The sequence below is a fragment of the Scleropages formosus genome, chromosome 12 (assembly GCF_900964775.1).
Source record: "Scleropages formosus chromosome 12, fSclFor1.1, whole genome shotgun sequence".
Taxonomy (NCBI): domain Eukaryota; kingdom Metazoa; phylum Chordata; class Actinopteri; order Osteoglossiformes; family Osteoglossidae; genus Scleropages; species Scleropages formosus.
Window position 1 is genome coordinate 8410212 of NC_041817.1, and position 15019 is coordinate 8425230.

The 15019-nt window shown below is 48.7% G+C and overlaps 1 protein-coding gene across 2 annotated transcripts in view; it reads left to right on the forward strand.

Annotated features, from left to right (window-relative positions):
• The window catches only part of LOC108940391 (calsenilin-like), a 45520-nt gene that overhangs the window by 5181 nt on the left and 25320 nt on the right, over positions 1-15019 (forward strand). The window contains exons 2-3 of one of the 2 annotated variants that reach the window (XM_029256836.1): positions 9247-9421; positions 11752-11754. In XM_029256836.1, coding sequence (XP_029112669.1) covers positions 9247-9421; positions 11752-11754 — 178 coding nt within the window. The remainder of the gene's footprint in view (positions 1-9246; positions 9422-11751; positions 11755-15019) is intronic. The other variant, XM_029256837.1, reaches the window with a different exon arrangement.

The window sequence follows — 15019 nt, forward strand, 5'->3', positions numbered from 1 at the left end:
ACAGTTTACGGAGGGTAGCGAGTGCAGGAAAGTGAGTGGGAGGAAGGCTTTTAGCCTGTGACTGTGTGTCCTTAGGCTTCTTCTCAGTGCCCCAGGCTCCCTCCTGATGTCACAGCTCAGTCGTCCTGACAAACCCATTTACTCCTGGGTGAGTCATGCAGAGGACTCGCAGTGTGATGGCTCGAGTGCCGCTCCCAGCGTCTGGAAGGAGAGCTGTCGAGGTGGGGCTTCACAGACAATGTGGGCTACAGCCAGTCGTATATCACAGCGACGGGCACATTGGTCCCTTTGAGTGTGTCATCTCTGTCTGTGACTGTTGAAAGCTTTGGTGACGTGTGTGTTTTTCTCCGCACTCGAGCACTTACGCAGTTGTGTGCAGGAGTTTAGGCACCCCTGCTCAAATGACATGTTTTGTTGACTTTCTTAGTTCATGTTAACGGGAACAAATTTCTGCACATTTTAATGCAGTTACTATGTATTTTCCAAATTGAACAAACTGGAGAAAAAAAAAACAGAAAGTGTGGCATGGGGCATGTCCAAAAGTTTAGGCACCCTGTCAACCAGTACTTAGTAACACACCCTTTGGCAGAAATTCTAACCTCCAAACGTTTCTTGTAGAAGCCTTAGTCTTTCTTGCTCGGGGATTTTTCCCCACTTTTCCTTGCTCAGTGCTTCTCGTTCGGAAATATTCTTGGGCATGCTTCAGATTTACCCACACATTTTCGATAATATCCAGGTGTGGGGACTGTGTGAAGGCCATTCCAATACCTTAATCTTTCATTTCTTGAAGAAGTTTATGGTTGATTTTAAGGTATGTCTGGAACCATTGTCTTCTTGTGATATCCAACTCCTCTTCGGCTTCGGTTTCTTCTCAGATTGTGGAGCGTTAGCTTCAAGGATTTGTTGATATTCAGAAGAATCCATTCTTCCCTCTACCTGTAAAATATTTCCTGTACCACCGGCTGCTACCCAATCCCAATGCACAATGGATTCACCTCCATGAGTTTGTGTTGAGCAGGAGAAGTTACTAAGACAGAACTCATCTTCAAACGCTTATAGCCACGGTTAACATTTTCTTTCATCAGACCACAACACTTGGTTCCAGAACCCCCGAGGCCTTATCTCAGTGTTGTGTTGCACACTTCATATGTTGTTTTTTGTGATGTCCTCCTCCTGTGTGAGCTAAACCTTCCCGCAGCTCCTTTTCAGTGATGTGGAGCTCAGCTTTGCAAACCTCACCAGTCCGTGAGCAGTTCTGTAGACTTTCTTGGTCTTCTGGGTCTTGTCTTGACTTCAGCTATTCCTCATAACTTCCATTTCTTAATGACTTTTCAGATAGCGGAAATTGCAAGCAGGGAGGATTTAGATATCTTTTTATAGTCTTCCCGTGCTTTGTAAAAGTCAATTGTTTTTATTTTCAGAATCTCATTCAACTGCTTGGAGGAGCCTGTGGCTGATGAATGTAAGAACAACAGTCTCAGAGGTTCAAAGGGTTATAGAATTCATTAAGCTCTGGAATTGTCTTCACCTGACTTGGATTAAGGCCTAAAGAGTCATGTATAGCACCACTGTATGAACAGGAAGGATGCTCATACCACAATTTATGTTATTTTTTTTTTTTTAGCAATATCTCAAATCCACAAACTTGACATTAAAATTTGTAGAAATATGTCACGCTTAAGTTTGTTCCCTAGAAGCAACAAAACATGAAATTTGACCAGGAGTGGGGTGTCTTGAGTACGTGTGTGTGTGTGAATTCTCTCACACTCAGTGTGCTGCTGTTTTTGCGATGCTCCTCTGACATGCTGAGCTTGGCACCAAGGCGGCCCAGTACGTGTCTAAAGGTGTTTGTCTCACACTTAAACGGCTGCCCTTATGACACATGGCAGGTGTAGTTTTAAGCAGCAGTTTCACCTGCCCTGATACCTGCAGACACTTGTTCAGCGAGAGGCACTGGAGAGATGGGCCTCTTTTAGCACATTTATACTGGACACCACCGGAGCCTCACATGAGTGTCGGAAAAGAAAGATAGGACACGAGATGCTCAGAGGAGACAAGCTAAGGAGGAAGGGGGTAAGATGCTGACTGGAGAAACAAGGAGGGTAGGCAAGACCCCCGGGTGCTTTGAAAATCGCTGGAGAGTGAGATGGGCAGAATGAAAGCAGGGAGAAAATGAAGGAGGGGGGTTCACACAGCAGTCTGGGATGTGTTTCGCATGGTTTGTGTCCAAGACTCTGGAATGCGAGAGGTCCTCTGCCTTCTTTTGTGAAAAGGGTCTGGTTTAAAAGTTCGACCCTAGAGGGAGGGACAAGCGGATCGTGCCGGCATGGTGAAGCGGAGCTGATCGCAGCTATGCTGGAAGTGGTCCGAACTCTGACTGGCGAGGGTGAGAGGGGGCTATAGCTTCACCCGCAAAGCCTGTATTGCCTACGGGATGGAAGCACAGGTCTACCTAGAGGGACCCGCTCCAGAGAATCAGGCACGTTAATCACACACTGCTCATTAATAGGACACTTGACTAAGGTGCTCCAGGCAGTTCCCTCTTTTCCTCCCCTCTTCTTCTGTGAGAAGGAGCTGCCACCTCCTGTCATGTTTAACTAAGACCTCTCACTGCACAGTGAGACTGAACTAGAGAAGAGAGCGGAATGGCAGAAGGCAGGGACCATAAGTGTGGTGCGTGCGTGTGTGTGTGTCTGTGTGTGTGTGTGGTGAATGTGTGGTAGTCTAAGAAGTAGCTCCACTCTGCAGTAGCAACACACAAATGCTGTAGCTGAGTGTGAGAAGCGGTCGGGTTAGGGTCGGGGATCTGTGGATATTTACACTGAGAGGTGTTGGCTGCACAGAGGTGTCGGAGAGTGAAGCGGCTTTCCGAGCTACCAGAATAACTCCCTCTCTCTGTCACACACACACACACTCTCTCTCACTCACTGTCATTAATGTGTACGAGCCTATTGATATAGAAAATTTGCAGTGCATCCGCCCACGCACACACTCAAACAAACACTGTAATCACGTAAACACATTTACCCTCGCAGGCGCCGTGTGACTGCTAGCGTTGCCGAAGCTGTCGGGGTTGTCAGAATGTATTCACCACAGAGGGGTGGGAGCCGCTGGGGAAGAGTCACACACTGACCCCAGTCATGGTCCTGCAAGCCTGCTAGGTCCTCACCCTCTTTTAGTGCGACAGTTCTTCGCCAAGAGCCCATTTTACCATCACTTCGTATCACATGTCACTCGGTAGGTTCCACTGACAGCTGCGCTTTCGTTTTAGTAGATCTCCAAGATGGAAAAACAAGTTTTTAAAATCTTGTTCAACTTAAAAATATTTCAGAATAACTTTTTTGGAAACGGAGGCTTCCGATGGAGAAGTGGAATACTGAGAGTTCAGTTTGGCGTTACCTCACACATGCAGTGCTGGTGCAGAGGAAATGTCACCATCTGCATGACATTTCTCCATGCTGCGGTGTCCAGTCAGCCGGTCACCAGAGTTCATGGTCCAGTTTGACTGCTGGGTGCTGTTGGTCATCGCGTACCTGCATTGCCCTGGCCTCGCAAACCCCAGGAGACCAGACGTCTTTGTGCTCAGTGGAATAATTAGATTTTTATTTCCAGTTTTGCTCAGTGGAATTCATGGATTTTCAGAAATTTCACCATTAATAACTTCACTTTCCATACTTGTGGATGGTGGTTTTTACTGGTGGAAAGTCAGTACATTGATTCTCTGGAGCTGGAACTACCTTTGTGCAAGGTACAGGTTAGAAAAAGTCCTTACATTCACATACAGTCCTGTAGTCGTCACCACAACCCTTCGTGAGAGTGTATACTGCATTTACATTGTAAGTTTTTCCATAATGTGTGTGAAAACTGTATCCACGTAATAACGTCCAATAATCTGTTCAGTGCCGGGACAGAATGAAGCTCTTCAGAGTCTACATCCATTATAGGGCATGACTGGACACCCCTGCTTTAAACCATTTCATAACAATGCTTTGTGTCCTCTGTGGAATTGCTAGATAAACGAGGTGTTTCTAGTCGAATAGCGCTGCCATCTCACAGCACCTGGGTGGTGTGAGAGGATGTGGGTTTGATCTCTGCTCAGTCTGTGTGGATTTTGCATTTTCTCCCCGTGTCTGCATGAGTTTCCTCCGGGTGCTCTGGTTTCCTCCTACAGCCCAAAGACATGCTGTTCAGGTTCCCCCATAGTGCGTGAGTGACAGAGAGAGTGTGTTCCACTGATGTATGGATGAGTGACCCTTTGTAAGTAGTGTATCTAGTAGTGTAAGTCACCGTGGTTAATAAAGTGTGTGGGCTGATAACGCTACAGAGTTTGTTGGAAGTCGCTTTGGAGAAAAGTGTCTGCTAAATAAATGTAAGTGTAGTCTGACCTTGTTTGTTGTCAGCCCTGTAAACAGTGTTCGTATGAGCGTGTAGTTGAGAACACGAGCTCTGTGTTGCTCCCTTCTCTGTACACTATCCCATCATGTTTTGCACATGAGGACACAAACCTGTGTGGCAGCGGTGGTGAGAGCTCGGAGAATGTCAGATGAAGTCCATCTTCTTTACCCATCTCTGCTGAGCACATGCTCATGTTTCACTAGATCCCCGTAAATTAATTGCCATCATCCAAGGCTTGTTCCGGTCCCTACTGACTTGCCACACATGTTTTATACTGATGAGCCTAATGAAAGAGTGTAAACTTTCCCCTATCCTTCTCACATGGACCTTCTCACATTTGCATTGCTTAATACACAAAGAACACCTGCAATAGCAACAAAACAATGGAAAATGTGATCCACTCCCACTCTTTTTTTTTCCCCAGGATGGGAACTGAATCCCATTTGGCCTCCCTTGACTATAATTATTTACATTTCACATCTCTCAATTAAGTTATTTCTTCTACTCTGCATACATAAAAAGATCTTTTGATTAAAGGATGTGTAGATTTATTCCTTACTTCTCCACGTGGCCATTATGTAACACAGTCTTTGGATCTGTCTGAATGTACTGAAATAGTTGCAGAGATTTATTTTTAGCAAAACGGTTTTATGTAATTCTCACATTCTTCATCCTATCCCTCAGGTCACTCCTTTCTCATAATCTATTTGCTCTTTATTCAAATGTACAAGGTTTTATTAGGAGAGAAATCTTACATTTTTCCTCGTGAAGGAGTTAGCCAGCGCTCCCTGAACCAAACAGAAGCAGAAGAAAAAGAGACTGAAAAATGCATGTTAAAAAACTTTAAAAACACAGAGAACCCTATGGTTTCTCAGACAGGGTCACAAAGCTGTGTTTAATTCACTCCCCGGTCATAAGAGGTGTCAATTTTTTGATTTGGCTGTGCACAAACTTTCACTCACCCACTTCATTTAAACTTGTTTAAATTTTCATTTAATCAATTGAGTCAGTGCCATCTGAAGTCGTATGATTAAATTTAGTCATTTAGCGGACGCTTTTCTCCAAAGCGACTTCCGATGAACACTCTGTAGCGTTATCAGCCCACACCTTATTCACCCAAGGTGACTTAAACTTCTAGATCTCAGTTGCCCAGAGTATGTGAATCTGTGCACGTATGTGTTACATTGCTATGCTGTATAAATGCGTGAGGGTATTGATGGTTGTTAAGTGTAGCATATCCAGTGCTGCAGATCACCTTGGATAAAGATGGCAGCTAAATACTGCCTAAAGGCATCTGAAGTCACTTTGCACAAAGGTACCCGCTAAATGAATTAATGTACATGTAAATATCTTGCGCCAGTCAGGTGTCAGGAGGCGTGCAAAACCCAAACAAGGTCCTTGTAAATGAAGTAGGGGTATTAAGTAGAACCCTCGCAAGGGTGAATTCCCATCACTCGGATGAATGTGTCTCAGGGCATGACTGTAAAGCAGTTGGCAGGACAGTGTACTCCCACACTCAGAATGACAGAGCACAGGATGCCGAGTGACATTGCTTTTAACCAGAACTCATGGCCTTGAATACCTTTCTTCCTCTCATGTCTGGTATTTGAAACGATTAGGTTAAGCAACGACATTGCCGGCTAAGCGGCCATTCAATTAGCTTACCTTGGCTTTTTTCCGCTACAGATGCCTCCCGCTTGTGTTTTCTGATACCGATCCTGATAGACTTTCGCGATACATGAAGCTGAGCATCTTCCCTGTTGTGTCTTGACAGTGCAGATGATGGTCTCACACCTGAATCGTGTAACAAATGTGTCCCCTACCGACTAATTTAAATTGATTTTCATTAAAAATGTTTTTTAATGAGGTGGGGGGTGCAGTGGCGCAGTGGGTTTGACCGGGTCTTGCTCTCCGGTGGGTCTGGGGTTCGAGTTCTACTTGGGGTGCCTTGCGACGGACTGGCGTCCCATCCTGGGTGTGTCCCCTCCCCCTCCGGCCTTACGCCCTGTGTTGCCAGGTAGGCTCTGGCTCCCCGTGACCCCGTGTGGGACAAGCGGTTCTGAAAATGTGTGTGTGTGTGTTTTTTAATGATACTTTAGGGAACATTACCAATTGGTTTACCAGTCTGATCCCACTTCTGGCACCATTTTGCCACTTGCGACGCAACACCAAGATTGTACTCTACAGCTGAGGGATCTGTCTGAATGTACTGAAGTAGTTGCAGATCCTCATAACAGATGTAATAAACCTGTAGTAAAAGCATTTGTCTTTGTAGTTTTAATGTAGTAATGTGTGAAAAAAAATTTTGTCACAATTTGTGGAATTCAGCTTTTATGTTCAACTTCATGATCAAAATGTTCTTCGCCTGAAAACTGACGCATCATCCGAGCTCCAGTTTCACTGGGGGAGATCAAGCTGAAAAGCTGCAGAGCCTTAGGACCGGAGTGGAAAGGCCGTCTCATTCTGACAAGTCTTTGTGTACAAAGAGGTAAAGGTCCATTGTTCATGGGGCTCAGTAGTCTGGCCAGTTCTTATCTTTTATTGATGATGTTTTTAGGGAGTTTGAATTATTAAGTTCAGGTCCAAAAGACCTGAACTGGCCCTGGCACTGTTTTATATTCACTCAGGAATACAGCAAGAGCAGGGAGATAGTCTAGATATTTTCGTTGTGCTTTTCCCACAAACACAAGTAGGAACAAATGCGAATTTGCAACTGTTCAACTCAAACCACAGATACACACAAAACATACGGATGTATGCAGACATACTGAGCTACTCGTGCTCTGATAATAGTTTGCTGTTGTTGCATCCAGTATAGAAGGGTGGGCAACACTGACACTAGAGGACATTTTATAGTCAACATAGTATTTAATGCTGTAATAATCTTTCCTCAAGTCTGAACAGCACACAGGGTAGAGAGTAGTTTAGTCTACACTGTCTCTTCCATTTGTCTGCCTGCTAATCTCCTCATGCCATGGTGCTTTTATCAGTCTATTCATCCATCTCTTTCCACCCACTTCTCTCTTGTTTTTGTTTATTAGCAGATGATTGTGTTCCCTATTACATTTACATATTTAGCAGACGCTTTTCTCCAAAGTGACTTACAACATTACGGCTTACAATCATGTACCTATTTATATAGCTGGGTAATTTTACTGGAGCAATTTAGGGTAGGTACCTTGCTCAAGGGTACTACAGCTGGAGATCAAACCTGCAACCTTGGGGTCCAAAGGCAGTAGCGCTAACCACTACAGTACCAGCTGCCCCCAAGAAACACAATAAGGGTAACAACATTGGGTTTTTTGCACACACACACATTGTCTGAAACTGCTTCACCCAAGCAGGGTCCCTGTGAACCGGAGCCTAACCCGGCAACACAGGGCACAAGGCCAGATGGGGAGGGGACACACCCAGGACAGGGGGCCGGTCATCCCAAGGCACCCCAAGTGGGACTCAAACCCTAGACCCACTGGAGAGCAGGACCCGGTCAAACCTGCTGCACCGCTGCACCACCTCACCCCCTGTTAGTTAGAGTCACACCCTTGTCCCTTGCCCTGTATTCCTGCTTCATCTCCCCAGCCTTGATTCCTTGTCCCCAAGTCCTGACGCCTGCATCTATGACCTTCGCTTTGTACTTTGACTTTGGATCGTCCCGCAGAACGTCCTTCGTTTTTGATTCTTCCACCCACACCTGTCCTCGAGCACGATTCTCGCCTTGTCCCTTGGAAAACTAATCAAAGATCCCACACTTGTCTCCTGCCCTTGTGTGCGTAACAGTTGAAATAGAAGGATGGACAATCTGGAGTTATTACTATTATTATTCTTTTAATTACATCCCAGTTGGATCAGTAGAAACTGTTTAATTAATATTGTGGATCCACTTTAATGTAACACAAGTACCAACTGAAGGGTTGCACAAAATAAAATGATAAAACATACCTTGGAAGAGGCTTTGAAGAACAGAATATGGTTGAAGATGGAATGACTTGGATTGTTTGCATTCAATGTTGCCTCTAATTTTCACCATTCTAGGCAAGACTTTTAGCCATAGCGAAGGGGGCACGGTGAGATTGGCTGGGTCCTGCTCTCTGGTGGGTCTGGGGTTTGAGTCCCGCTTGGGGTGCCTTGTGATGGACTGGCATCCCATCCTGGGTGTGTCTCCTCTCCCTCCAGCCTTACGCCCTGTGTTGCTGGGTTAGGCTCCGGTTCGCCGCGACCCTGCTCGGGACAAGCGGCTTTAGCCAATGTGTGTGTGTGAAATGTGTGTGCCATGACGACAAAAGAGTCAAATGATCAGCATGATGTAAATCATAAGACTTAAAAGGAAACCTCTTCATTGATAAGAGCAAGACAAAGACAGTGACAGTATATACTGGCATAATAGGAGGTGCCAGAATTTGCACCGACTCTTTTATTATTTTTCATGCTTGGAACACATGCTTCATGTGCTCGCCGTGTTTTGGCACGTGCGCTCAGTTAATGCACGCAGCTCCAGGGGACACGTTGTAACCATTTCCAATGAGCACTATTGCTTCGATTCTTCTGGCGGTTCACAGTACTGATCTTCTTCCTCATCTGCTGTAACTAACTCCTCTGCTGTGTTGCTGTCCATTTCTGGGACCTGAAAAGTCAAAGGTTTCCCCATACTGTTAGCCCTCTTCTTCCGTAACGTACGTGTGACGAGTAGCGAGAACCTGACTGTCGGTGACTCGGATTTCCCCTGCTGGTGTACGGTGCGGTGTCCCATAGGCCTCCTCCGGCTCCTCTGCGCCCTAAAGCACTGCCCGGCCCAACTTACAGTGAGTCTTGCAGTCTCACAGTGACCCTGTGTGTCTTTTCTGTCCTCCCCAGGGACACGGAAAGGTGGTGGACGGCAGCCTGCTGGGCGACGCTAACGGGATGGAACGGGGCCCGGGGGCACAGAAGCGCAGCGGGAAGTGGCAGCGGCCCCGCTTCACCCGCAAGGCCCTCATGAAGTGTTGCCTTGTAAAGTGGATCCTGGCCAGCGCGGCGCCGCAGGGGCCAGGTGAGGGGGACAGGGGCTGTGTGGCGCCCCCTGCGGAGATGCGCTCTTGGGAGGCGCGCGGTGGAGAAAGGCAGCGTCGCGTCTGCGTCGCATCTTCTTCCAACAGTCTATCCTTCCCAGCGCCGGAGCCACCATCTTCCTTTCAGCGCCTTCTCCGAAATGCCCGCCTGGGCCTGGGGAAACGCTGTCAGGGAGGGGCACAGGCGCTCGGAGAGCACGGTTCCGGCGCTCTTTTCCTTTCCGCAGCGTCACGGTTACGGGAAATTTACATCAATGGCTACGTGCTTTTTGCAGTTAACGCATTCGAAAAGGACACCTTCTCAAGTGCTTCTTCAAGAATGGTGTAAAGGCATCATTTCGACTGTTTTGACTATTAATGACAGGAAGAATAAGATGAACTTATACCCCTGCCTTGATAAGAGCTCCGTGTCCCTCTGCCTATGGAGAGGGCAGCAGCAGTGCCACCGAGGCAGCGCCCTTGTCCTTGTTGGTTGTGCTGCCTCCTTGGCCTGGGGCTCACCGCTCTGCAGTCCCTTTGACAAGGAAGAAAATAGCTCTGCTTTGTAGGACATCCTTATCAGTGTATGATATTTGATCATATTTTGCACTCTTAATCTCACAAGTGGAATCTATTCTGGGAACAGAACTGATTGCATTATGCAGCCTGTGTGACGTTGCCTTGCAGTGCCATCTCGTGGCTGCGAGTGGGACACGACTGAAACGCTTGGGTGTGCGCGCGCGTGTGTGTGTGTGTGTGTGTGTGAGTGTGAGAGAGCGTGTCTGTGCGCGTGCACCAGTTTGAAGAAGCACAACAAATGCATATTCAGTATTTATTATTTTACTCTCTCTCTTCTTCTAGTCTCTCCTGCATCTGTGCTGCATTTCAATGCACTTGGTTTTTGATTTGCAAATATAATTTTGAGGAGGAAAGCTCAGTCGGTGGCGCAGTGGATTTGGCCGGGTCCCTCTCTCTGGTGGGACTGGGGTTCGAGTCCCACTTGGGATGCCTTGCGATGGACTGGCGTCCCGCCCTGGGTGTGTTCCCTCCCCCTCCAGCCTTGCGCCCTGTGTTGCTGGGTTAGGCTCTGGCTCGCTGCGACCCCTCTCGGGTCAAGTGGTTTCAGACTCTATGTGTGTGTGTGTGTGTGTGTGTGTGTGTGTGTGTGAGAGTTCTAACTGTTAAATAGCTGAGTGGTTAATGCTCATGTGTGACATGCCTACTAAGTATCTGCTGAGTAGCATGTGAGTGTAATACAAGGACATGTGCTGAAGGACAAATACGTTGTGATTCGTGACTCTTTCCGATGGAGGGACTGCACCAGTATGACCGTGTTGCAGCCCTAAAGCAGGGATGTGGCCGAAAGGACACACACTGCAACGTATCCGAGCACAATGACTTAAGACTGTTAATCCTGTATTAGTGGTTGTCTCATTTGGAAGAAATTCCTTAAGACTGTGAGTGTGTCCGGTCAAACGCAAAGGGTGCACACTTGTCTGTCCTAGAAGGTGTGTCATCGGAAGAAGCAGCGGCGCTCCACACTGCCCATTCCCCCAAACTACATGCAGGGGGATGCACTGGGTCACATGACTCTTGTTCACGGGCTTTCTTTGGGGCTCTTTTTCATCTATAGCAGTGGGCACTGAAGAAACCTTGTGTTGACATGCTTTGTCACATTACATACTGTATATTGATAGGAAAATGCGATGCAGTCTTCCACTCGTTGTTCAATTTTGGAGAAATACGCGATGCATATTTTGGCTTAATTATGCGGAGAGAAATGTTACACCTCGGGTATGTTCTGTTGGTCAGAGCGGTCAGCGGACGTTGGATGTTGAGGTGCCCCAGTTACCCCACCGAGTGAGTCTCGAGAGTGGAAGGACGGCAGGGGTGCGCTGGGGCATCGCAGGAAGCTGATGAACAGTGGGGTGGAGGACGGCGGCGGAGCAGACTGAGAGAGAATCTCGGAACGGTCGGGTCGGAGAACAAGGTGATCGGAATCAGAGGGAGAGGGGAGGAGAGAGAGAGCGAGCGAGGCGGGGGGGTGGAGGGGAGGGGTGAGGACGATAAAAGAAGGGAGGAGTCGTGGAGGCGAGGAGGAGACAGTGGCACCGAGAAACCGTTAAAGACGCCTACCAGACCGGAGGAGGAGGAGGAGGAACACGAGGAGGGAAACTTTCACTGATGGATCCGAAGCACCTCTAGGAGCGGTACGCAGAGAGTGACGGCCATCCTGAACTTACAGCCCAAGTTGGCAGCGCGAATGTGTGTGGCTGCATGGGGGGGCACCACCCAGGCCAGTGTGCAGAGTGCCAGGAAACAATACAGGAAGATGGTTTCACCCTGAAGAAGGCCCAACTCACACAGCAGAAACCCAAAACCCGCCGTTCCCAAAAAGAGGCAGAGAGGCGGTGCGCTGCGCTCATCCCGGCAGGGACTCTGCTCCGGTCTCGACCGCTTGTTCTTCAGCACGGTTCCGATCCCCGGACCGGACTCGCGACGACATTTGGACCACCGAGAGCAACTTTCGAACCTCTCGCGGCCACACCCGGACAGAGCGGGCGCCAAGCAGCGGGAGGAAAAGAGGGAGGAAGCAGCTCTTGAACAATGCAGGGTAGAGACTGAGAAAGTGCTGCGATCTGTGGGGGTCCGTGGCGGTCACACAGCGATCGGGACTCTGTGTTTCAGAGCCGCGGTCGGAAGCTCACGGGTTAAGGACACAGGCCGTGTCCAGTACTGAGCAGTGGACCAGCGCTTCCAGGGCTGGGGCTGGTGGGATCGTTCTGGTGCTGCTGGGTTTGGTCCTGACTCGAGCACTTACCTGGCTCTCTCAGCAGACCAAGCAGAACCCATCGTGAGCTGAACCCCCTTGAGACTCTCGATCCACGGTTGTGACCATATAGTGTGTCCGCACTGGACCAGGGCTGTGTTCAGTAGCCGCCACAGGTCCTCTCTCCAGAACTTTGACCGTATTCCCTTCGTTCTCTGTGGTCCTGTCCCAAAGCGCGTGTATACGTGCGTGCGTGTGTGTGTGTGTGTGTGTGGGTGTGTGTGTGTGAGAGAGACTGTGGGAGTCCCACCATGAACCGCTGTAGGGCAGAGTGTCGGAAAGAGCTGGGGAAGCTGGTGCGCTGCTTCTTTGGCTTTCTGACCGGGACCCTGACCCAAGGTAGTGTGACCGCGTCTCTGCATGACACCCGGCTTTCCGCCTCCTGTCCACCTGTCCCCTCATCGTCCCCTTTAGCGATCTTTCGGCAGTCTCCATCACCCTCCTTCTCTCTATATTGTGTGATTTCATGCTTCTTCATCTTGATACTTTTATGCTGCTAATAGTCTTTTATTTTTTAAAGTTTCTTCACAGTCTCCGTTTTTTTTAATGTATAAATCTCTTACTTTAATAACTTCTTTGTCTTAATTCTGCTGATAGCTGTTTGTGGTCCAAGCCGTGCTCCCTTATCTCCTGGCTCAGACCCTTCAGGGGACTTTTGGCTTTATCGGAGCTCCGAGTAATTAAAATAGACCCTGAATAGACTGCCGGGGAGAGTGGCTTTTTAATTGGCCTTATTAGACGCGGCACAAAAGCAATAATGTCCGTGAACTTTGGTGGGAACTTTTTTTGTGTCTCACTGTGTCTCGCACGGGGATTCGCCTTCCTTACTGTTCTTCTCTCTCGTTCATTGTGTCAAACAAGCATGTCGGAGTTTGCATTCCTGCCCTTCGTGCGTATACCGGCGGCTGTCCGTCTCTCGGCCCCGGCGTCCGGCAACCCGTCCTCTCCATGTCTCGCCACCGCTCTCCGTTGCTCCTTTCTCTTCTGCATTTGGATCTGTCCTGGGGACTTGATTCAGTGTCTACCTTATGGAGCAGCACTCTTCCTCCAGGGACCTCCCGAGGGCCCCTGCCAGATGTGCCCAGACCTAACCCATGTGTCCTGTGTGGCACAGACACTTCCAGCATCAGCCGTAGGTCAGGACGCTCCACACGTGTGCAAGAACACCGCGGACGTAGCCCGGTGTCGAGGTGGTTTCGCTCGCCTTGCTTCGGGGTGTCTGTCAGGAGGCAGGAGGCTGTTCGTTTGTAAACGGCGATGTACATCTGCTGATGCGCGCTGCCTGCAGAGGACCGTTGGATCTCGAACCGAGCTGTCAGAGGATTCCGGGACGTACGGAGTGTGGAGATCGAAAGACGGACTCGAGATTGATCCGTGCGTTTCGCCGTATTGCGCGTCCAAGGCGAAACGCTTCTGCTCACATGCCACAGGAGTAGCTCTCTCTCTCTCTCTTTCTCTCCGTCTCTCTGCTCCACTTTGTAACGTTCTCCCACGACCCGCTTAGGGCACCAGAGCAACGTTGAAAAGGGGCTCAGCTGTGAGACAGACCAACTTTAACAGTCTTTTTTGTGCTTGCCTGATTGTCGAAAGCCTGATCCATATTGCTCGGGCTTCTGTTCTTCTGCTCCCATGATGCCCTGCTTTGGCAACACGAGGGCTAATCCACGCAAAGTGAAGGGAGACCGGGTGCGAACACCCCACGGATCCATTACCCAAACCTAATTCTTCCTCAGAATAACCAGCATCGTGAAAGCGCTGCTCACACTTACAGGCGGATTCTAAAAAGGCCCTTTATTTCATTTATCCGTGTCTCAGACGCGGGTTGGAAAAGGGCGAAAAGGGATAAGGTTTTAAAGGAGAAAAAATAGACGGGGTAATAAGGAGACATACTTCATACTGGAGAGATGTAGATATTGTTCAAACCGTAGCCAGCATGAATAGTAAATTAGCATTTGGATAAGTCTTAATGAATAGACAGTGTATTTGGGAGTCAGGGAGTTGTCTCACCCAAAAGGGTAAAAAGAGGAAAGATTTAACCTAAGCCCTGGATTGATTGTCCTACCGCTTAACTGTAAGTTGGCTTTCTCCTCCTGGCCTTCCCCCGGAGATGCCTGGTAATACAGGAGAACGTTTTCTCGGTTATGGAATTTGGCCCCAATTATAGGGCCTCTTTCAGATTCTTTTTCCGTTTGAAATGAAAATAAATGGACATTAAATATGACAATTAAATATTTCTGGAATCCGTCGCGAAGAATCAAAATGAAGCGTAAGCGGGCGCGAGGTGCGAACGAGCGCTGCCTCTGTTGGAGACGGCTGTGATACGGAATCTCTTTCCTGAACATGTCTTAAAATAGTCACAGATACCTCTCCCGTCCTCTCACATTTCACCTGCTTGGTGCTTTTTCCTCTCCCGGGTCGATTACCCTGCAGTGGACTGGATCGCATTGTCCGTATTGTAAGGATAGGCTGCCCCATGTGGGCAGTCCTCGCTACACCGTTCCGGAGCTTTCTGACGCCGTTGCGGACGGTCGCTCTCTCGTCGGCCGTACGAGGGGAAAGGCAATCGTTAGTGCCCTGAATTCTCGGGTGGGAGACCCAAACGACAAAAAACACACGTTGGCTGAAACCGCTTGTCCCAAGCGGGGTCGCGGCGAACCCAAGCCTAACCCGGCAACGCAGGGCATGAGGCTGGAGGGGGAGGGGACACACCCAGGACGGGACACCAGTCTGTCACAAGGCACCCCAAGCAGGACTCGAACCCCAGACCCAC